General features: G+C 43.0%; 4 protein-coding genes and 1 long non-coding RNA gene across 10 annotated transcripts; 3 read left to right on the top strand and 2 right to left on the bottom strand.

Annotated features, from left to right (window-relative positions):
- The first annotated feature begins 61 nt into the window (after positions 1-61).
- Positions 62-4,635, top strand: LOC108034965 (hydroxysteroid dehydrogenase-like protein 1). The gene is made up of 5 exons (XM_017110278.3): positions 62-496; positions 2,648-2,770; positions 2,842-2,952; positions 3,490-3,938; positions 4,404-4,635. Exons 1-5 carry the CDS (start codon positions 277-279, stop codon positions 4,518-4,520), a joined length of 1,020 nt encoding a protein of 339 aa, XP_016965767.1. The 5' UTR covers positions 62-276; the 3' UTR covers positions 4,521-4,635.
- A 917-nt stretch (positions 4,636-5,552) lies between these two features.
- LOC108035345 (uncharacterized) lies at positions 5,553-8,909 on the bottom strand. Of its 4 annotated transcripts, none has more exons than XR_006368341.2 (5): positions 8,808-8,909; positions 8,144-8,285; positions 6,835-7,136; positions 6,024-6,114; positions 5,553-5,941 (listed from the first exon to the last, which is right to left on the bottom strand). It is a non-coding gene; the product is annotated as an uncharacterized LOC108035345 (long non-coding RNA). The 4 variants fall into 4 exon arrangements; XR_007763506.1 differs by having other exon boundaries at positions 6,835-7,133; XR_001768771.3 differs by lacking the exons at positions 8,144-8,285; positions 8,808-8,909 and adding an exon at positions 7,211-7,320.
- A 1,610-nt stretch (positions 8,910-10,519) lies between these two features.
- Positions 10,520-12,636, top strand: LOC108035201 (uncharacterized). The gene has a single exon (XM_017110709.3). The coding sequence runs from the start codon at positions 10,571-10,573 to the stop codon at positions 12,515-12,517; it is 1,947 nt and encodes a 648-aa protein (XP_016966198.1). The 5' UTR covers positions 10,520-10,570; the 3' UTR covers positions 12,518-12,636.
- A 1,031-nt stretch (positions 12,637-13,667) lies between these two features.
- Positions 13,668-15,591, top strand: LOC108035207 (phospholipase A1 member A). 2 transcript variants are annotated; one of them, XM_044094091.2, is made up of 4 exons: positions 13,668-13,866; positions 13,918-14,283; positions 14,347-14,778; positions 14,839-15,591. In XM_044094091.2, exons 1-4 carry the CDS (start codon positions 13,830-13,832, stop codon positions 15,444-15,446), a joined length of 1,443 nt encoding a protein of 480 aa, XP_043950026.1. In that variant the 5' UTR covers positions 13,668-13,829; the 3' UTR covers positions 15,447-15,591. The 2 variants fall into 2 exon arrangements, with proteins under 2 accessions (XP_043950026.1, XP_016966210.1); XM_017110721.3 differs by having other exon boundaries at positions 13,670-13,866; positions 13,921-14,283.
- Positions 15,592-15,751: 160 nt separating this feature from the next.
- LOC108034787 (aspartate--tRNA ligase, mitochondrial) lies at positions 15,752-20,925 on the bottom strand. Of its 2 annotated transcripts, XM_017109773.3 has the most exons (8): positions 20,749-20,925; positions 20,350-20,500; positions 20,097-20,280; positions 19,233-19,733; positions 18,989-19,167; positions 18,801-18,890; positions 17,285-18,742; positions 15,752-17,213 (listed from the first exon to the last, which is right to left on the bottom strand). In XM_017109773.3, exons 3-8 carry the CDS (start codon positions 20,275-20,277, stop codon positions 16,326-16,328), a joined length of 3,297 nt encoding a protein of 1,098 aa, XP_016965262.3. In that variant the 5' UTR covers positions 20,278-20,280; positions 20,350-20,500; positions 20,749-20,925; the 3' UTR covers positions 15,752-16,325. The 2 variants fall into 2 exon arrangements, with proteins under 2 accessions (XP_016965262.3, XP_016965253.3); XM_017109764.3 differs by lacking the exon at positions 20,749-20,925 and having other exon boundaries at positions 20,350-20,517.
- Positions 20,926-20,930: the final 5 nt, after the last annotated feature.

Here is a 20,930-nt window from a genome sequence, read left to right as displayed (position 1 = left end):
AGACTGAAAATCCGAAAACCGAGGGTCCAAAGAAACCGAAGCCCCGGCTCCAAATGTTCACTTTCAGTGCGTGATCGGCGCTCAGACTTGCAACTTGTTGCCCCGGGAAGTTGAAAGACGGACAGACAGCGCGATAGTGCCAAAGTCGGGCGATTATAAATCGGTATATTAGTAGTTGTTCGCGGCGCAACAATAAATAATCAGCTCGTGTGGCGATAAGGATAGGTTCCACAGCCTATAAAGTTGCCCTGCTATATAAGGAAAACGCTCCCCACCATGCAGCCAGTTCTGGAAGCGAGCACTTACACGCTGCTCAGGATGGCGTTCCTCTGGCAGCTGATCTCGGCGGCGATCTATCTGGTGGGCCTCCTCTGTGTGGCCACCTTCCTGTACGACAACCTGAAGTCCCTGGTCAGCATCGTCAAGGCCGTTCTGGAGCCCTACTTCCAGCCGCAGTTGCCGAAGACCTTGGTGGAGAAGTACGGACAATGGGCAGGTGAGTGTCTGGGTCGCTTGGGCCCATTATACCCCTGGATTTCGCACTTTTCCGCGTTATTCAATCACATATTTGCATACTCTAACCCCCGGGGTCTGTCAATATTTAAGTTTGCGTTTTCGGTTGCTTCACTGTCACAAATGCAAATTGTTTACCCTGTTTCTGGAGGGAGTGCTTTGCTATGCGGAGAAGCACTGACCAACTCTTAGAACTAGCAATCATTATACAATTATTTAGGAATTTTATTAAAATAAGCTAGCATTTTTGTAAATGTCTGTCAAAACACAGCAATCTCATTCCTAAGAAAAGTGTGGAGAATTTTATTAAATTATTAAAATTATTGCTTTGAGTATTTTACAACATTTCCGATAAAAACCTGTAAGATTTATACAGTATTGTTACCACTTGGACTACAGTTGTAGATAACCATTTTTATAGTCAAATAAATCTTTGATCAATATATGCCGTTGCCCCGACTAGCACTTTTGATGGAAAAGGTTACGAAATCTAATTATGATAAGATAAGAAATCATTAATCACTACGAACTTTCGGAATAGTTAAAACACTGTGAACGAATATCCTAGAATTTTGTTAATAGTGCTTGCAGTTTATATCACAGGCTTCCATATAAACATTTTTCTATTTAATAGACTAAGTTTTTAAATTATGTTTTTTGGAATATTTAAACTTTTGCTGTAGTTTAAGTACCATGAACAGTATAGTAGAATTTTTAAACAAATGCTTGCAGTTTTTTTATATTAGATTGAATACCAAATCAATAAATTAAATAAATTATACACTTTCAAATAAGATATCGTTAGTATTTATTAAAAGTACATATATTGGAATATTTTCAAATCATTTTTTACATCAGCAGAGTGAGTCCAAGGATTGGCCAAAACAATTGCCAAATTATTCAAACAACTGGATTTGTTTATATTTTTATTTATGCACATTCAACTCTTAACCGGCTTGCGATTTTCTTGTTCAACATTTGCTTTATTATATTTTTTCGCTTTAATTGACTCGAATCTCGTGCTGCTCTTCGCGGTCCAACGGCTGTAAATTGTTCTTTTCTAGTTGATTGTTTAATTAATGACCTTCAGTGGTGGCCAGTGATCGACTTCTGCATAGTTTCCCTAATTGAGGTATGGATTCCCAACACTATTTTGATTGCCCACCAATCGAAGTGCAAAATCTGGTCCGAATGTATTCGTAATTGTGGGGCTACACGCAAGCGCAAAAGCCGAGTGGTATTGCCGTTGTACTCCTAAATGTTGCTGTTGCCGGTGTTGATATTGCTGCCGTGTTTTCGCTTTTCCGTTGCACAAACATTTGGCAACCAATAACCAGATGCCAGTGGCAACGTTGCTGCAATTGCCACGCTAGCCGGTTTGCTTCTGAGTGCTTCTTTGCGGCCAAATCCATTCATACTATTTGCCGAGGTTTCGACAACCGACAACCGACAACCAGCAATGTGATTAAAACGAACCCAGTCGAATGCAGTGGGTTAATTAGCGGGCAAATGCTAGGTTCGAAAAGGTCTTTCAAGGAGGTCTCGTCTTTATTCAGTTGCTAAGACTATATGTAAACGAAAGAAAATGAAGAAATTGGTTTTGAAAAGTAAATAATAAGTACGCCAAACTAAAACTTAAAGTGTATTTGAGTTTAAAAAAAAATAGTTTGCTGGTATTTAAACTATTTAATTTATTGTTTAAGTGTATTTATTAATATATCTATCTATTATAAAATGTATTTACATATATGATTACAACGTTGTTTGTAAAAGTAAAAGTAACGTAGAAGTATTACCCTAGTTGCTGGGCATACGATAAAATTAAATATCAAGTTATATAGCAATTTAAAAATATAGGAACACAAAACATTTCTGTTTAATATTATAAATTTATATTATATATATATTATTTATATATATATATTTATATTTCAAAACATGTATTACCGTAGACTTTTATGTTTTCATGTTGCATACCACAACCTATTTAGGAATTTCATACATTAATTGGGATAGACTTTTATGCCATTTTCGGGTTCCCTCATCAGTATCTTAAAAATGTGGTTTCCACTCTTTTTTCAACATTCCCTTGCACTATACTCATCCAGTTTACATTTAAATCCCTTCACTTCAGTGGTGACTGGAGCCACCGATGGCATTGGAAAGGAATACGCCAGGGAGCTGGCCCGTCAGGGTCTCAACTTGGTGCTCATCTCGCGGACGAAGGAGAAGCTGATTGCCGTCACCAATGAGATTGGTAAGTACTTATTACACACTGTTTTGTATAACCAGATACTGTATTTACTTATTTGCGGAATGCATTTTCAGAGAGCCAGTACAAGGTGAAGACCAAGTGGATTGCTGTGGATTTCGCCAAGGGCCGCGAGGTATACGATCAGATCGAGAAAGAACTGGCGGGTATTGACGTTGGCATTTTGGGTAAGTAATGGTTAAGGCATTTTCGGGCTGCTTTTCGATTTTATAACAGATATTACCCAATGTTCACCAGAACAGTCATTACTCCAGATGATAGACCTTCTTTCCTACCAATATTAGCTGTGCTATTCATACATTCATCACTGTCATCAGCAAACGGCAACCATATAAGTCGTTTATTTTTGTGACTCTTTCTTGAGCGACTGCCAATGTCAAAGCATAGTAATAATTGCGTGCAATTATAATGACTCTGGTTTTTGGTCTATTGGCGAGGTGAAGAGTGGCTAAGGCGATGTTTAAGTACCTGGGGTTTTACTTATAAGCGACCCACCAGTTTTATAAACGCTTCAGCAATTTACATTTTGATAGCCTTGCCAACGGCTCAAGGTACTTTTAATGAAGTTGTTACTGATAAGAATTGACATTGAACTTGTCGAACTAGTTTTATTTCCCATTGTAACTTTGATGTGAGGTGGTTTTAGTTATAATTTACCCTGTTATAGTAGGTCAAATTATAAATTATTACATTAATTCCCACAGTTAACAATGTGGGCATGATGTACGAGCACCCCGAGACCCTTGACAAGGTGTCGGAGGATCTGCTGTGGGACCTGCTCACCGTCAACATGGGATCGGTGACCATGCTCACCCGCAAGCTCCTGCCCAACATGATTGGCCGCCGAAGGGGAGCCATCGTCAACCTGGGATCCTCCTCGGAACTCCAGCCCCTGCCCAACATGACCGTCTATGCGGCCAGCAAGAAGTTTATCACCTACTTCTCCAAGGGCCTGGAACTGGAGCTGGCCGAGCACAATATCCATGTGCAGCTGGTGATGCCCAACTTTGTGGTGACCAAAATGAACGCCTATGCCGATCGGGTGATGCAGGGAGGTCTGCTTTTCCCCAACGCCTACACCTATGCCCGCTCCGCCGTCTTTACACTGGGAAAAACGAGCGAGACGAACGGTTTCTGGACTCATGGGATTCAGGTGAGCACTTCTATAGGTTTTAGAATAAGCATCTATAGCTTGAGATATATATGCACTTTTAATATAACATATTAAATACATTTTTGATAAACTTGGAGAGCTCTCAAGAATATTATTCATACCAAACGTTTTCCGTAAGAAAATGCTGTAAATGTTTGTTATAAGTTTAATAATTTGTTCAATAATTTTACTTATCTTCCAGTACATAAATATGAGCTCTCTTGAGTTTGACTTACTAACTGGATTTATAGAATTTTAATAGGTCATGTCAACTTAGAGAAAAAATGTATATATAAAACCAATTCATTAATTAATGCTTAAAATAATCATTAAATGAGTCAAAAATAAAGTAATTTTCATAGTATATTAGGTACAATTTCAGCTAAAGGTTATACTAGAACTTCAAAAAATATAATTTGTATTTTATTTTTTACTGATTAACATAAAAACCCTCTCTAATTACAGTACGCCGTAATGAAGCTGGCTCCCTTGCCGATTCGCACATTTGTGGGCCACCAACTTTTCAAGCGGCTGAGAATCGAGGCCCTCGAGCAGAAGCAAAAGAAACTGAAGCTTATTTAACTTGTTAGGCTAGGTTAGGTTTAATGTAAATATTTGGTTCTTAGTCTTAAGGCTTAAGCTATTAACTCGAAAAACAAAGCCATGAAAAAAATAAAAATATGAAACAAAAGATAAAGGCACGGCCAAATGAAACCGGCTGGCAAAATCAATTGCCAAAATGCACTAAACTTTGCTGCATTGCATAACCGCTGCAGTTTGGCTCAAAGGGGGTGCTGTGAGGGGGTTTCGGATGGTTTCGGTCGCTTTTAGCCATGAAACCGGTTGGCCAGCGCGCGAAACTGCTGACCGACAAAATGGCAAAGTGGCCAACTGCAGTTGGAAGCCGCCAGAGGACCAGTGACTACGATGTATCCGCTTCATTGCCTGCATTTTTCGCTTATTTTGGGCATGGTAAACTTTTATGATTTACGTTTGTTTGCTTTATTGTCTTCTTGGCCAGCAGCTAAAGGCCTGGTTTTGCCAATTGCATGCAAATGAAGTTGGAGTACTTCAGTGATTTCTCGAGGAACTGCCCACAATAATACAAAATGACTTCGCAAATGAGTTGCACCTTTATGATGTGAGGATTATTAATGGTTGTGCAGTAGAATTAATTATTATTTGTTTATTGAAAGCCTAAAATATATATATAAATATATGGCACGGTTTTTTGTAACAGTGCTCATTTAATAATACAATTTTGAAACCCCTAAGCCCATCTAAAATATTTTTAAATTTGTTCTTTTACGACTACCGACCGGTAATAATCAGTTATTACCGATTCAAGACTTATGACAGCCTAAAAGTATGCTTTAAAAACATATTATCAATTTATTCAAGGAAAATCACACAGATTTTCAAAAAAAAAGTTGTTGAACAAATGATTTTAAATAATTATTTTTGCTAAAATATAATTTATATTACATTCAACCTTCAACTTTTCAATATTTTTAGATCCAAAACATCTAAAATATATATAAAATAGATAGAGTTTAATCTAACTTTCAAATATTTGTAATTCCTAAATATCCCAATAATGAAAATCAATCAGAATTTGTTTTGTTTTGTTTTTATTCCTGCAGCTTGTTGTTGTTGCTTTGCGGTTGTTATTCACAAATAATTTCGGAAAAGTCGAGTAAAATGCAGTTATACATTATGTATGCCTTAACAAATACGAATGCGAAGTTAATGTGTTGTTTAACAATGAAATAACCAATTCTTGGTGGTCCACATTGATTGCTGATGTTGTTCTCAATTTGCCTATACTGTACATCATGGTCTATGAATTGCAAACTAAGTAGATTCCATTGCCAAACGAAAATAAAAAGATCACAAAATAAAATTTATGATTAGAGCAGATGACGCCGGGGCCGGCAGCAGAGTATTCCGATCGATGGATCGATCTCGCAGCGCCTTAAAGGTGGCAGAAATGTGGCGGAGGACTGCGAGAAAATAAACGGGGAAATGTTAGAGAATTTTTGGCATTGGAGCGCATCCCAGGGGATCGTGATTAATGGTACTTACCACATGGCAGGGGCTTACCCATCGATCAGCAAAGTGCCCATCATGATCGCCGAGCCTCCGAATCCCCGGCAGCTGGTGGCCTTGACGTCATCTGGAAGTGGTTATGAGGAAGATATTTTTAAAATTTAATTTGTAAAAACGATCGATTTGTTGATTATTAAATAAAAATAATTTTTCCTCTGACGCAAAGTCTCTGCAATTGATGATAATATATAACTATATTATTTTTCTGCTTTTTTTGTTCAAGTGGCCGCATTGGCATAAACAATGGGCAGCACTGTTTGCTTCAAAGAACATAAGCTTCTTTGAGATTTATTTTTGGTTCTTCAAAACTCACTGAGGGATTTCGAAAGCGGATTTGTCTTTCACAAAAATAACACTCTATACTCGAAAACTTGTTCAAGTTTATTCATCAAACTGGTAAAAAATATTCGAAAGCATTTAATAAAAATTAATTATAATTTCCACCTTGGCCAATCATAAATTTAGGCCATAAAAAACTGTCTCTTTGAACATTTTTATGCTTGATATTTTCGAGCGAAAAGTTGAATCACAAAGTTGCGACATTCGGAAAATGCCGTGTGAAAATGATTTTGAATGCGGCCCAATGAAGGGGGTCCGTGACGACAGGAAGGTGTTTAGTGGGCCATGTCGAAATCTTGTCGTTAAAAAATAGAAACGGAAAATCTATTTATTATCGGGCTGGCCAAGTGGCTGCCAAGAAATGTAGTCGAGGTTTTTGTTTCTGGGAATAATTCGATAATTTGTTTGATGTGTGTGACCGATGATTGGATTAATTGGCAGTGCTCACCTGGCTTAGGTTACTAGTAGAAATCCATTAAATGCTAAACATCTTAAACGCGTAGGGTCCTAGAAGCTCCACCGCACCACAAGATGATGGCATGGCCGGCGGCTTGGAATTGAAATTCAACATGTAAGCTATCCTTGATGGGTGATAAATATAGATAATGGTGGTGGTCTGGTGACGGGGATGGGATCCTAGAAGGCGGCTTCGTAGAAGGCGTAGAGCAGGAACAGCAGGAAGGCCAGGATGAGGAAGGTGGTGAACAAACTCTTGGCCTCATTCATTTTGATCGGTTTGTTTTGCTGCTGCTATATTGATTACAAGGTATAACAAAAATTAGGTAAGCGATTGATCGATTGACCCATAGACACAAATCACACACTTTTGGATGGGTTTCTAGTTTGAGATGGAGAGATTTCCAACCGTTCGTAGCTAAAGGCGCGCAATAACTGAATTTCCCAAACTGAATGCCACTTCTCCACAAAAAGTTGGCCAGCGCTTGGAATTATGGCCACTACTTGGGCGCACGCACCCACCCACATAGATCTGGATCCGATTATATAGAAGATATATAAAAAATTCTTTATATTTCTATATACATATTACCGGCTACTCGCTGGTATGGGTGTCCAGTTGTTGCTCATATTTTTGAGGCGGCACAAATATTTTCTAGATTTTTACACATATTCATGGCTCGGTCTGTATATTTGCGGTGTATATATGTCTGAATTCCATGCGATTCTAGCCAATTTTTTCTCGGCTCTTTGAACATTTCTCATTTGCTGGACTGCACCTAGACAAATTGCTTTTTTCCGACTGGACCTTGTCATTTGAAAAATGTTTTATTTATTTATTTCTCGGTTTATGATTGTGGGAACATGTTTTCTTCTCCAGTCGTTTGTTTGATCAACATATTTATTTACTTTCAACCGAAACATTGGCAGGTTTGCCTAATTTGTAGGTTAATACGTTTCAAAATATTGGGGAATATTGAAAAATCGGCCCCATCACGTAGCCCCCATTGAGTTTATGGTTCGTTTTCGACCTAATGAGCATTTCAAGGTTTGTGATTGATGTGAGTTTATCTCGAATAAATTCAATGGGGAAAATGGGATAATTGAAATTCTATAAATGTTCTAATTGAAGCCACAAAATTGAACAATTTTTATATAAACATGGGAGAGGTTGTAAGGTATTTCTAGAAGGCATTTACAAATAAATGTATTTTACGCAAGAATTTAGGGATTTTCGCACCATTTAGCTACAAAGGGGAGGCCTTCCATTTATAACCGACTTATATATCATATGGTATTACCTTTTATCCTGCTCCAAGGACCTTCATCTCGCCGCTATCCTTTTACAAGACGGCATAGATGAGGTAAAGGAAGAACAGCAGGATGGCCAGGATGCCGAAGGTGGTGAACAGGTTACGGGCTTCACTCATATTGCTGGATTTGCTGCAGAAAAAGTGGTAGAATTTATGCTGTATTAGTTTGGATATGAGCCAGGATACGATTTTTTAATTTTATTTTGCGAAGTATTTTTTATTTGGCGCGTGAGAAGTTTAATTTGACAGAAACATAAAAAAGGGGGCCATAAATTTCCGCGAAACACATATGATTTTGTTTTAAAATAAGCTAATCAAATAAAATCCGAACGTTTAGGTATAGATCTCTATATAACGTCGACAGATATGAAAGCCATATGGCAAATATTAAATATTTTTCGCTTCTGTCTACGCCTGGCTACATCTATTTGATGGTTCTGGTTCGCTTAGTATGGCTGATAGAGCAATCAAGGAACCATATGTCTATATGGATTGGAATAATTCCAGTTTTATAGATTGGACCGGTTCCAACGATAGGAAAGTGCGGTAATATTTGCGAACACGGAACACTTGAATTCGATTTTTGAATTCCGAAAATTTAAAAATCATTTGATTGGGCTCTGCAGGTCACTTCACTGGTCGCCTGGTTTACCTTAGGGTTTTTCTGCTCCGCTGGGGAAAGACACAATTTTGTGCTATTAACTGCTGAAAGCCTTTGGCTCAACTAAAATCGTTGGCCCGTCCACGAATGGGGATATAGATGAAATACTTAGCGATCTGCAGGCAGCCATACACACGCATTCTCGGCAGATCTGACAAGTGGATATAGATTCGTGTGCGAGTATCTGTGCTTTTGCCTCTGATATATGTGGATGTAGCGAAATATTTCGTCCCATTGGCCAAAATGAGAGGCCGCTACCAGGGCAGAAAGTGCAGACTTTTTGGAAAGTCGCGCAGAAGAACATCGAAAATAAATAAAATAAATCTGCGGCGCACATTTTGACAGTTTTCAAGCAGCCGCTGGCCGGATCTGAAGACCAACCACCAACAATAACAATGCGCTCATTAAAAATAATTCGGGCCCCTAGTATATAGTTTGTTCCATTTCTCGAAACATTTGCCTTGAAAATATTGACAGCGTTTTGGAACATCCGCAAGTGCAAACGAACCAGAAACATGAGTTTATCATTTGGCGTGGGATCTAAAAGGTTTTCTGTACAGAAGGAAAGAGCAAGGGATGTTTAGACTTATGATGTTTGCATGTACCTTTGATCTCTGTAAATATTATTTAGTGCAAGCATTCTAGATCTTGTCAGCTTAATAACTAGAAAACATTTACCACATCATCATGCCCTCTCTCTAAATAATATTTAGTGCAAACTTTCTATATCTATTTAGCTAAATTACTAGAAAACATTTACTACATCATCATACCCTAATCAAGCATATACCACATCGTCTGTTGACCACCCAAATTTTTCATAAACAACTGTCACACGCTTCGGGTCCTTGACTTTTCTAAGAAAACATACACTTTCCTTAAGCTGACACTTGTCATTAAGTCAATTTCAAAATGCAATGCGCAAATGTTGAGAACAAAACAGCCTGACACCAAAATATATATAATAATGAGTGAAAACAATTATGGAAAGTCAATAAAATGTCGTTCAGATGAACAGAAGGATTGATGAAGTGTCTGGAAAATATTAAGAAATATTTTAAACCTTTTAACAATTATCCAAAACAAAGACTCGAAAACATTTTCTTTTCGTATATGTATATTTATCTTGAAAAATAAGCATAAACCTGATGGAATAACATTTTGCTTTGCCGTTTGAACCAATGCAGCTGTGACCACATTGCGTATGCGGAATATTTGTTAGATTTGGCAAAGCTTGCTTAGATTTAACGTGTTGAGATACATTTTTAGGTATTTCTGTGCTTGTATATGTAAAGTACATATTTCCTGACACACCCACAAAGATTACCAGCATTTTTTGTGATTCCTTACGATTTACTTGAGTTTTTGTCTCCTGTTGGTTTTTGGGAACATATGCTTGTCAATAATTTTACAGAGCAATGAACAGCAAATGCATATATTAAACACCACGCGCATCTGTTGGAAACCATATTTATAAACAAATCCCCCCATCAAACCCATAAACAAATATCGTTCCGAGTTCATTTCATCAATAGGCAATGTAAGGCACAGCGGAATGGCAAAGATCTTAAGGTCAAGGCGGCTCTATGAAGAGAGCGAAGAGAACTGGGGAACTTTGATGGAATCGGGAACATATAGCTCGATCCGCGGCTTCCGTGGCTTATCAACTTATTAGAGAGCAAGTACGAGCTGAATTTTGCGCAGTTTTCGTGGAGCAAAACAAACGATCGGACCGCAATAAAAATCTACTTTAAATGCGCTGGAGGCTTAAGATTCTTTTCATTGCTATTGTGATCCAAATAGTGTGTTCCCAAAATGGTCAGGACTCGGATGCGGAGGTGGAGACGGACTTCGGTTCGAAGTCGGAGCTAGCGTTTTTTACCAAACTCTACGACAGCAACCTGCGAAAGTTGGTGAAAATCAGGAACGACTCAACGGATCCGTGTGACGATTTCTATGCCCATGCCTGCGGAAATTTTGATCGAGAAGTAGGCGAAAATCCAGATGAATTTCTGCCACCATATCTCTATAACAAGCAGGACCGAATGGACTTCTTTTCGTCTGAGGTGGGCCATTTCGAGACCATACCAGGAAAGTTGCTTTCACAACTTTATGCGGAATGTCGAAAGAGGGGAGAAGGTAATGTTTTTGGTGGAACACCAAAAACCACCCACTGGGAGCGTCTGCTGGAGGAGATTCCCTTCCTGGCCAGCCACAGGGATGTGCTCTCTTCCTGGCCTTTTCTCAGAAGGCAATGGGAGCGAAAACAACTCAATGGTCAGCTCAATTGGATAGTTCTATCGGCTCAATTGGCAGCCTATGGCCTACCCACCCTGCTCCGCATCTACTTTGCCCTGGACACGATTTATGTGACTCCCATGGAGGATCTACCCTGTCCCAGTGTGGAGGATTTCAAATCTAGCCTATCTGATGTCTTAAAGGGTCGTCCTCATCAGGTAGCCCATATAATAGCACATGAGATGAGTGTTCTTTGTCGTGGAATGAGGGGAGAACTCCCGTTGGCGGAGAGTTTAACCAGGAATGGCAGGACCACAGCCCAGAGAACCAGACATGAGCAGCTGATCCTGGATGACAACACCAAGGACTACTTTCAGCTCTTTTTTGCCGAACTCAACTTCTCCAAGGAGCAGCTGGAAAGGGCGCGAAAGTTTCCCCTAGATGTGGAGAAGATCGACCAAGCCTGGGAGGTTCTCAGGCAAACGGAACCCCGTATAGTCTACAACTATGTGATGTGGCAGGCCAGGGAGCAGCTCAGATACCCGGATTGCTATAAACTAGCCGAGGAGTTCGAGAGATTACTGCACTCGGAGTACTGGCAGTGGCATGTCTTAAGTCCCTACCTCACAAGGGATGTGGCTCTGGCGGCCTATCAACTGCACACAACCCGCTTCCAGAAGCTAAGGAGATCCAGTCTCTCTAGAAGAGATTGGTATGGTCACCTGTGGCCAGCATCGGTGGAGAAGAAGGAGCTGCAGGTGGCGCGCATCCTGCAGGCTCATGCTCAAAGCTATCTGAATATCACGGAGCTCAACGAGAACTACGGGGGGCTGGGCCTTACCAATAACTCCTTTCATGGAAATCTCCTGCTCCTCCGGAGGGCTCAACTGCGCCACAGTTTCGCCTCGCCCTATGTGGACGAAGAGGACGTGAGTCAGCCACCCTACTTCCTGAGGCACTTTCTCCACTTCGTACTGCTCTCATTGCACCGACCGACTTATCACTATTATGCCACCCAGGGCCTGGAACTGTGGAGGCAGTCCCGCCTTCTCCTGGACACCGATGGTCGCTACACCGCTATGGACTGCCTGGAAAGGCAATCCCTGCAGCACTACGATGCAGAAGTGGCTCCGATCTACAGGCCCCTCGGCTCGGAGGAGGTGGCGGAGACCTTTCACTTCTATCGCTCGTTTCAGTATTCCCTGAGGGACTACCACTTCTGGCTGCAGGGCGAGAGATTCGCCTTCGCCGAGAGCGCTGTGCTGCAGTTCTTCGGACTGGACCCCCAGAGGGTGCTCTTCTTCGCGGTGGCCCAGCAGTTGTGCAACCGCCAAACGGAGATCTTTGCGGCCCAACTGAACAGGGGTTACATGAACATGCCCGAGTTCCAGGAGGCCTTCAAGTGCGCAGCCGAAAAACCCATGAATCCCTCCCCCAGATGCATGATCAATATGTGTGAATAAGTTTGTTTCTATAGCAGTAAATAAGATACGAATTATTTTGAATAAACCATTGAAATGTTTGTGATATTTTATAAAGAAAATAGCCATAAAAGCAATAATAAAATAAACCTGACATCATAGTTGTTAAAGTAAAAGGACCACTAAATGCCTTCTTTAAACGAAAAAGAAGACATTCTGCATCCCCTAGAGACTTTATAGTTTTTACAGATGAGGATTAGCTATTAATATTTTAATGGATTTGACAATATTGCCAATTCAAGGCACACATGTCGCTCGTTTAAAAGCCCAGGCGGGAAATGTCTGTCCATCTGACCATTTATTCGCATTTTGTTTGACATTCCAAAGATCATATCGGCACTTATATACGGGCGATGCTTTATATATAGTTTAGTAGCCAGTGGATTTCGAGATGAAAAATCGTGGGCGTTCTAGACACACGTACCGGCCATAAATTGAAAAGGCATCAAAAACCATTCCAGAGAAGCCAAATATTTTTGGCTGAGAAAACGCAGCAGGTACTTAAATGTTTGCTATATTCGCAGGGACAATAAAGATATAGGCTCTGATTAAATTAAGGTATACATCCCATTCAAGTTTGTTTTCATTGACCCGGGTCGGGACACAGCCCAAGCTATCTATGTGGGCCTCCGAAACGAGAGTGAGTCAACAGTTCTGCAAGACTCTTCGCAAGACCCGGTCCTATAAATGCAGAATACCTGCGAGCACTCGGCTTTGTACGTGAGCCCAGATCACTCGCGATAACAACGAAAAGTTTTCATTCAGTAAAGGCCGTTAATTGAAACCTCAATCACGTAGGCCAGTGTACATATGGGTCTATGAGTGCACATTGTTGAGTGAGTGAGTGCGGTGTAAATGCATTTATGAGTTTTCCACGCAAATTATAAACAAATCATAAAGATTTCTGCAGGAGATAATATAGTGCTTCGAAGATGCGTTAAGATCTTTACAACGCAAAACGTATACAAGGCCTTAGAAAACGTGAAAAGTGTGTAATTCTATGTATTTTATTAAGACTTCCTGGAATAGTTTACTTTTGCCACTGTTTGTGTGTCTTTAATTCTCATTTTGGTTTCACTTTTCCAACGAAACTCTCACTTTGCAGCCGTACTCAAAGCCAAGCACATCAAAAGTACTCACTCATTTGCATACCTCATTACAAATTGGCCAAAATCGAATCGACTCGACCAGCCGGCTCTTAGTTTCTCCAACGTTTTTAGCGCGAACGCTTCATGAAACTGGCAAAGAAATTGTAAATCAGTAGGAACTGCAGGTGGACTCAGTTAATGGAAAAATGCATCCGCCATGTGTCATTGGGTTTCTGCTTCTAGGTGGGTAATCAGAGAAACAAAAAGATATTATACTAATTTACCAATTTCCAGTAGGTTTAAGCCAAGCAGCCCTTGGGAGGGGATTTCCAAACCTAAAACCCATTCAAATTCACGATGGGAGCAGCACAGAGAGTTCCACTAATCCCACACCCTCCCCCACAACAACACCCTCAAGTAGGGACATCACCATCGGACCCTGCACATGGGCCATAGGTCGAAGTTGTCCCGATCCGGACGTCAAGTACTACATCTACACACGCCACAACCCCATGGATAGGCAGTGCCTTCACATAGACGACTCCCTGGAGAAGTCCAATCTGACCGACTCGTACTTCAATCCCCGCTATCCCACGAAGATCATCATCCATGGCTACAACTCGGACATGTTCCTGCATCCTCTGCAGCAAATGAGAGAGGGTGAGTTATAAGTTTGGTACCATCCCATTTGCAAATACCTGTTACAATACCTTCTTCCTCCAGAATACCTGGCCAAGGCGGACTATAACATCATCTATGTGGACTGGAGTATCCTGTCGCCGGGACCCTGCTACATAAGTGCCGTGCACAACACCAAACATGCTGGCACCTGCACTGCCCAGTTGGTGGAGCGATTGGTGGAGACGGGTAACAGGGATATCCATGTGATAGGCTTCTCACTGGGCGCCCAGGTGCCCAACTATATAGCGCGGAATCTGAGCTCTTTTACGTTGCCAAGGATTACGGGCCTGGATCCGGCTATGCCCCTATTTATCACCTCTGGCAATGCGGACAAGCTGGACCCCAGCGATGCCAGCTATGTGGATGTGATACACACCAATGCTCTGGTGCAGGGGAAAATGGAGAGATGTGGTCACGCGGATTTCTACATGAACGGGGGAATCATGCAACCCGGTTGTAATGGACAGAAAATAAGTGAGCTTAGGGCCACTATATTGTGAAATAGCTTATCATACATATGGCTTTACTTGGCAGATTCCTTTGCCTGCAGTCATCAGCGGGCTCCCGCCTACTTCCTGGAGTCCATTCGCTCGCCCAAGGGCTTTTGGGGATGGGCCTGCAGTGGGTACATATCCTACCTGCTGGGCATGTGTCCACCCACGAACTTCCTCCTAGAGGCTGGCGACAACACAAGACCGACTACGCGAGGAATGTTCATGATAGACACCAACGACACCTCACCTTTCGCTCTGGGCAAGTGGACGGACCTGCCCACCCTGGGAGCCAAGCAACCACATTGGAGAGCCCCGCCGCAGAAGCTGAATGCGCCGCCCAATCAGGGCGTGGATCCCCTGCTGCATCACATCGATCAGTTTGGCAAACTGGCAGCCAACTTTAATAACCTGCAGATGTCCCCCGGTGGAGAGGATCCCTACGAGCACTGGACGAGCTTCAGTCCGGAGCAGAAGGAGAACGACGAGGATAGTGACTCGGTGGAGGAGCAGGACACGGTGGAGTTTACCGATCCAGATGATCGTCAGCTCAGTACTCAGGCCCCCATACTTAGCTGGTGGGATTACAGAAGGAATCTCACCTACGGATTCATGGAGAACAACATATTTGCTGTGCCAACAGTGGATTAGCCCCCAATTGGTGCTTCAGGCTTTTGAAATCCCTTCCTTGCCCCCATTCCTTAATATTGTTTAAGAGCCACCTTAGCTGATATTCATATTTGCAAATACAAAGTGTAAAAACCAAATATTTAAACTATAATAATTACAGCAATAATTTTGTGCGATTTATTAGGTTTTAGTCAAAAGGGTAAACAAATTGAATAGATGTTAAAATAATGACTTGCAAAACCTAGGGGGAAGGTTTAATACAAGGTTAAAAATCCAAAGTCCCTAGTGCAACATGTTTTTGGCTCAAAGAATGGGACAATTGATGGAACACATTTCCATTGTACATATATTTGATGGGCATTTCAATTCAATTTTTCAGTAAAATACAATTTAATTTTATTCTGTTCTATTTGGTAAATTAATATTCGTTGGATGTGAGCACCGATCGTCCACAATCGATGATTAAAAAGCAGATTCAATTTGGGAAACACAGTGGAAACCGTAATTCAAGCATCGTATAATTAAACAATTCCGAATACAATAGCTGGTTTGTATATTTTGTAAAGTGTAATAAATTTGTTGCCATAATTATTAGAAATGGACTTGAAGAATGTGGACAGCCGGGTCGGGAGGTGAGTGTATAATTTGTTTGTCCTAGGCTCTAAGTTCTGGTATTGAAATCCGTTGAGAAGTTCCGGGGTGGGTACACATATTCTCCTTTATGGTATACAACTGTGTGTATAAAAGTGTGTGTTTTGCCGTTACCAGCCGACCCTACGACCGCTGTGTTTGCTGTATGGCTGACCATTTAGTCCGCCAGCTGCCTTCCTCCGTCCTGACTACTGAGCTTACGAGTAAAATGCTAATCCGTTATCCGTAATATTAATGAGCCCCCCCTGCTTAGACCTTCTTTTTGACGACCCTCCTGACTCTGGACGGCGTAGCTGCCACCGGTGAAGCGGGCTCGGCGGGTGGGGGTACTTCGGCGGCGGGAGCTGCTTTGACTGCCGCCTTGGTTGGCGGTTTGACTGGCTCTTTTACTGGTTCGGGCTTCTCCTCCACCTTTTCTGTCTCATCCTCAGGCTCCGCCTTGATATCCACATCCATTAGCGGCTGCTCCGAGTCACTGGTCGCCGACATCGGGGATGGAGGAGCCCGCTCCTGGTCGGGATCGTCGTCCTCCTGTTCGTGTGACGTGCTATTTGTGCTGGCCTCCTCCTCTTCTTCTGTCACCGAAAGGTGGTACAGCTTCATCTCCTCCTCGGAAATGGGAACCGGAGCGTTCGAGAGCGGATCGCGGCCGTTAAGTGACTTGGGGAATGCAATCACATCACGAATTGATCGTGCGCGGCATAAGATGGCCATCAGGCGATCTAAACCGAGGGCAATGCCACCATGTGGCGGGCAGCCAGACTCCAGTGCGCTTAGCAAGTGCGACAAATGATCATGTGGGATCTTCAGGATCTGTTCGAGTATAAAGTGCTGCATGTCACGATCGTGAATTCGAATGGAGCCGCCTCCGACTTCCTGGCCGTTCAGCACCAAATCGTAAGCCTGGGAGCGTATGTTCTCCAAGTTCTCGCAGCTGGTGGCAAAGTTGTCCAGATCATCGCTGTGTGGCAGGGTAAACGGATGATGAACGCTCTCTAACTGGTTGGTCTCACGATTCCGCTCGAACAGCGGGAAGTCGATCACCCACAGGAAGCGGAAATCATTGGGCTTCTTTATTTTGGCATTCTCGATCAAAAACTCTTGATAGTCCAGCCGAATGCGACCCAACAAAGTGCGCTGTAAACAAATGAAAAGGAAATAAGGCATTGGTATAACAATCATGGTAATATAAGAAGCTCGTTGCTTACAGTTTCCACTTTCGGTCCGATGCCCAGGAAGAGCAGATCGTTCTCCTCGAGATCAAACTTCTCGGCAACCTCGTTGGCTACTTCCTCGCCCAGCAGCTTGCCGAGCTTGTCTTGCACATCCTTCGTTGGCCCGAACTTACGTACGAACAAAGTGCCCTTAAATTCCTTGCCGAGACTTTCGTAATGCTTCCGCGCTGTTCCGTTCCAAAAGGCTTCACTGGCTCGCACGACGATGGCATATGCGCCAAAATCTTCGTACTTTTCCTTGAAATCGCCGCTCTTTTCAATGATATCCGAGACATTGTTTAGCAGGAAACCAAAGCGAGTGTCTGGCTTGTCACAACCGTACTTTTCGAGGGCCTCCTCGTACGTAATGCGACGGAAAGGTGTTTGCAACCGGGGGAAATCTTTGGGCCACGAGTAACGAAGTGTCTCCTCAATGAGTTGCATGATGTCATCCCGGCTGGTGAAGGACAGCTCAATATCCAATTGGGTGAACTCTGGCTGACGGTCTGGACGCGTCGCTTCATCTCTGTAGCAACGAGCCACCTGGAAGTATCTGTCTATGCCGCCGGACATCAACATCTGCTTGAATTGCTGTGGACTCTGCACGAGCGAATAAAAGTGTCCTGCTTTCCGAGTGGGCACCACAAACTCTTGCGCTCCGCCGGGTGTCCTTCTGAAGAGGGTCGGTGTCTCCACCTCGACGAAACCCAAATAGTTGATCAGATACTCTCGCATTTTCATAATAACAGCCGATCGGAGGCGAAGATTATGCTGCATGTCATTAAAGCGCAGATCCAGATACCGATGAGTGAGCCTCAAGCGTTCACCAGCGCGATTGAACTTCCGAATCTCAAATGGAAGATTTTTCTTTGCTGGGTTAAGCACAACCACCCTGTCGGCTTCCACCTCAACATGTCCAGTTTGCATTTTGGGGTTTATGGTGGCCGCTGGACGCGGTATCACTGTACCCTCCACACGCACAATCGATTCAATGGGCACGCCCGTCTCCACATATTCCTCCAGACCCTCAGTTCTGGGCAACAAGAGTACCTGAGTTTGTCCATAAGCATCCCGAAGTATAAAAAACTTGTTCATCCTCTGGAACTCCAGCCAGCCGCATATAACAACTTTTTCGTTGATCTCATTGGAGGTTAGTTCGCCGCAGTTGTGTGTGCGATCGGCAAACTTGTTGGTATCCGCCACCTTGACTCGTTGCTCAGCAGCAGTGGAGCTATTAGCAGTTGGAGCTGCGTCCGCTCCATCTTCCTTGGATTCTCCATTATTGCTGCTAAGACTGGCCGAGGCTTCGGCGGCAGCCTCTTCGGCTTCCAGATCGTCGATGGACAGCTTCTGCTGCTTCTCCTTAGCCTTGATGGGACCATCGTAGGGATCGTCTGGGTTCAGGATCTTCACGCTAGTCACACTGACTTCCACCTCTCCAGTATCGTATTTCTAAAGGAAGGTTTATAATTTACAATATGATTTTCCAAGGGACTATATGAATGCTTACCAAGTTAACGTTGGCTTTGGGTCTGCTCAAAACTTTGCCCACTATCTGAATTACAGTCTGCTCTGGTGTGGATAGGAAGGTGTCGCTAAGCTGAAATGAAGATATACAGTGGGATATATAATAAACGCTTATTGCCAGAGATAGTTCAAATTTGTAGGCATTTTAAAATGTCGCGAAATAGTATTTACCGACTGATCTTCGATCATTAGTTGTGTCTGCCCATAGCCATCCTTGAGCTGTAGAAATTTGTTGTTCTTGGTAGAGGGAATCCAACCCACCAGAGTCACCGTCTTGCCCACATCGTCGCGGCGCAGATCGTTGCAGGTGAGATCGCGGTTCTCAAAGTACTTTAAGATGTTCTCGTTCTCTGCAATGGTATGTTGGGTTAGTTTTCAGGGGATAGAACACGGAGTAATGGTCTTTCCCACTCACTAGCTATCTTGTACTCTGTGCTGGTTATTCCAAGGTTTGTCTGCTGCTGCACCATGGTGCTGTATGTGCGCTTGTCACCAGCTCGCTTGGTGCCGCTGGTCGGGAAGTGAATATTGAGGATGTCCTGCACCTCCACTTCAATCTCGCCGGTTGGCATGGTCTGATTGCACGAATTGTGTGGCCGACGCATCACCAGACCCACAATGGTCAGCGTGGTATTCTCGGGCATGTTGTTCATGCGGCGCGCCACCCGCGGATGCTTGTCCTCCAGCACCACCAGCTGGCAGGCTCCGCCGTTGCGATCGCGCAGCTCGGCGAAGCGATTAACCCGCTTCTTGATCAGCCTGCCGGACAGCTCCACAAAAAGGCCGCAATGGTGGTTGCGCAACTCGCCGCAACTCTGACGCATCGGCTGCGGGGGCTGCGAGTTCATGTTGAAGTTGCTGGCCATGGCGCTCATCAGCTGCATCAGTTCGTTGCCGGAAATGTTAGGTCCACCCACTAGAAAAGAGAAAATTATGATTAATATATGGAAATTATTAACTTAATAGGTGTGAAAAATTTTCAAGAAGTGGAATATTATTGCTAGTAGAACTATTAATCATAACATATATATTTTAAAATTATACAAGGCCTTCTTTTCATACGGATTTAGATTTCTAAGGATCTATCAAATAAATTTTCCAAAAATGTTTTTTAAAGAAAAATTCAAAAATACTTTTTAGTTTAGTCTTACTAAGATCAAAAAGTGCTTTTAGGTAGTCATTAACCCACTTTAAGAACGTAACAACCATACAATGTCATTAACTTCCTTAGATTCACCTTTTATTCTCTGCCATTTATAATACCTTGGGATCTACTTACTGTTAAAGGGATTTGGCCCGGGACCGGGTCCGAAGTTGTCATTGAAGCCGGGTCCTCCGCCGCCGCCGCCACGGTAGTTGTCGAAGTCGTTGTAGCCACCGCCGTCTCCTCCATAGCCACCACCGCCGCCACCTCGTCCTCCGAATCGGCCGCCGCCGCCACCGCGATACCTGCCACTCATGATCTGCAAATGGTAACAGAGGATTGATCATGGAGTGTTCTCATGGCAGGCAAGTGATTCACGAGCACTTACGTGACCGCAATCAGCCGGTTCTTGCGCCGAAACCAATGAATCCGGGGTGCTCCGATGCCGCAAGTGCCCTTCCGCCAAAAAACCGCTGCTGCTTGCGCTGTGCACGAGTTGTTGTTGCAGCTGCAGGCGCTGATGACTTCGCCAGATAGTCCTGGAAATTAGTAACATTTTGTTTGATTTTTTTTAAATGTTTTCCAACTATTGCCTCATGCAATGGGCGCTGATATATGTAGGAAAAATTTTCAGACCCCAGCACGAGCTGCACACACACAGGCGCACGCTAATCAGACAGCGGCACACACACATACACACTGTCCAAAAGTGCGTGTGTGTATGCGCGTATGTGCCGGGCGTCGCGAAAAGCCGACGAAAAACTTGGCTTGTAATTAAGGGCTGTACCGTAAAAACCGGATCGACTGTGGGGCCACAATTACGCCGTGTTCGTACAGCCGCAGGTCAACGAAAATTCACAATTATCCGGCCCTCAAATGGAAGTCAATTTGGTTTCCGAATTTTACGAAAAAATTGTCACTGTTTTGGCTTGGCTGGTAGAGGTGGAGAGTCATCGATAGCAGCAACGA

The sequence above is a fragment of the Drosophila biarmipes genome, chromosome 2L (genome assembly GCF_025231255.1).
Source record: "Drosophila biarmipes strain raj3 chromosome 2L, RU_DBia_V1.1, whole genome shotgun sequence".
Classification (NCBI taxonomy): Eukaryota; Metazoa; Arthropoda; class Insecta; order Diptera; family Drosophilidae; genus Drosophila; species Drosophila biarmipes.
Note: the sequence above shows the minus strand (reverse complement) of the source record. Positions and strands in the feature narration are given on the sequence as shown.

What these genes read in the sequence shown, in the direction of transcription:
- LOC108034965 (XM_017110278.3), top strand. Translation starts at nt 277, where the DNA reads ATGCAGCCAGTTCTGGAAGCGAGCACTTACACGCTGCTCAGGATGGCG. An exon ending in TGCCGTCACCAATGAGATTG is followed by an intron (nt 2,771 to 2,841) that starts GTAAGTACTTAT and finishes ATGCATTTTCAG; the next exon opens with AGAGCCAGTACAAGGTGAAG. An exon ending in TCTGGACTCATGGGATTCAG is followed by an intron (nt 3,939 to 4,403) that starts GTGAGCACTTCT and finishes CTCTAATTACAG; the next exon opens with TACGCCGTAATGAAGCTGGC.
- LOC108035201 (XM_017110709.3), top strand. Translation starts at nt 10,571, where the DNA reads ATGCGCTGGAGGCTTAAGATTCTTTTCATTGCTATTGTGATCCAAATA.
- LOC108035207 (XM_044094091.2), top strand. Translation starts at nt 13,830, where the DNA reads ATGCATCCGCCATGTGTCATTGGGTTTCTGCTTCTAG. An exon ending in CATTGGGTTTCTGCTTCTAG is followed by an intron (nt 13,867 to 13,917) that starts GTGGGTAATCAG and finishes ACCAATTTCCAG; the next exon opens with TAGGTTTAAGCCAAGCAGCC. An exon ending in TCTGCAGCAAATGAGAGAGG is followed by an intron (nt 14,284 to 14,346) that starts GTGAGTTATAAG and finishes TTCTTCCTCCAG; the next exon opens with AATACCTGGCCAAGGCGGAC.
- LOC108034787 (XM_017109764.3), bottom strand. Translation starts at nt 20,517, where the DNA reads ATGTTACTAATTTCCAGGACTATCTGGCGAAGTCATCAGCGCCTGCAG. An exon ending in CGGGCCAAATCCCTTTAACA is followed by an intron (nt 19,734 to 20,096) that starts GTAAGTAGATCC and finishes TCTCTTTTCTAG; the next exon opens with TGGGTGGACCTAACATTTCC. An exon ending in CCAAAGCCAACGTTAACTTG is followed by an intron (nt 18,743 to 18,800) that starts GTAAGCATTCAT and finishes ACCTTCCTTTAG; the next exon opens with AAATACGATACTGGAGAGGT.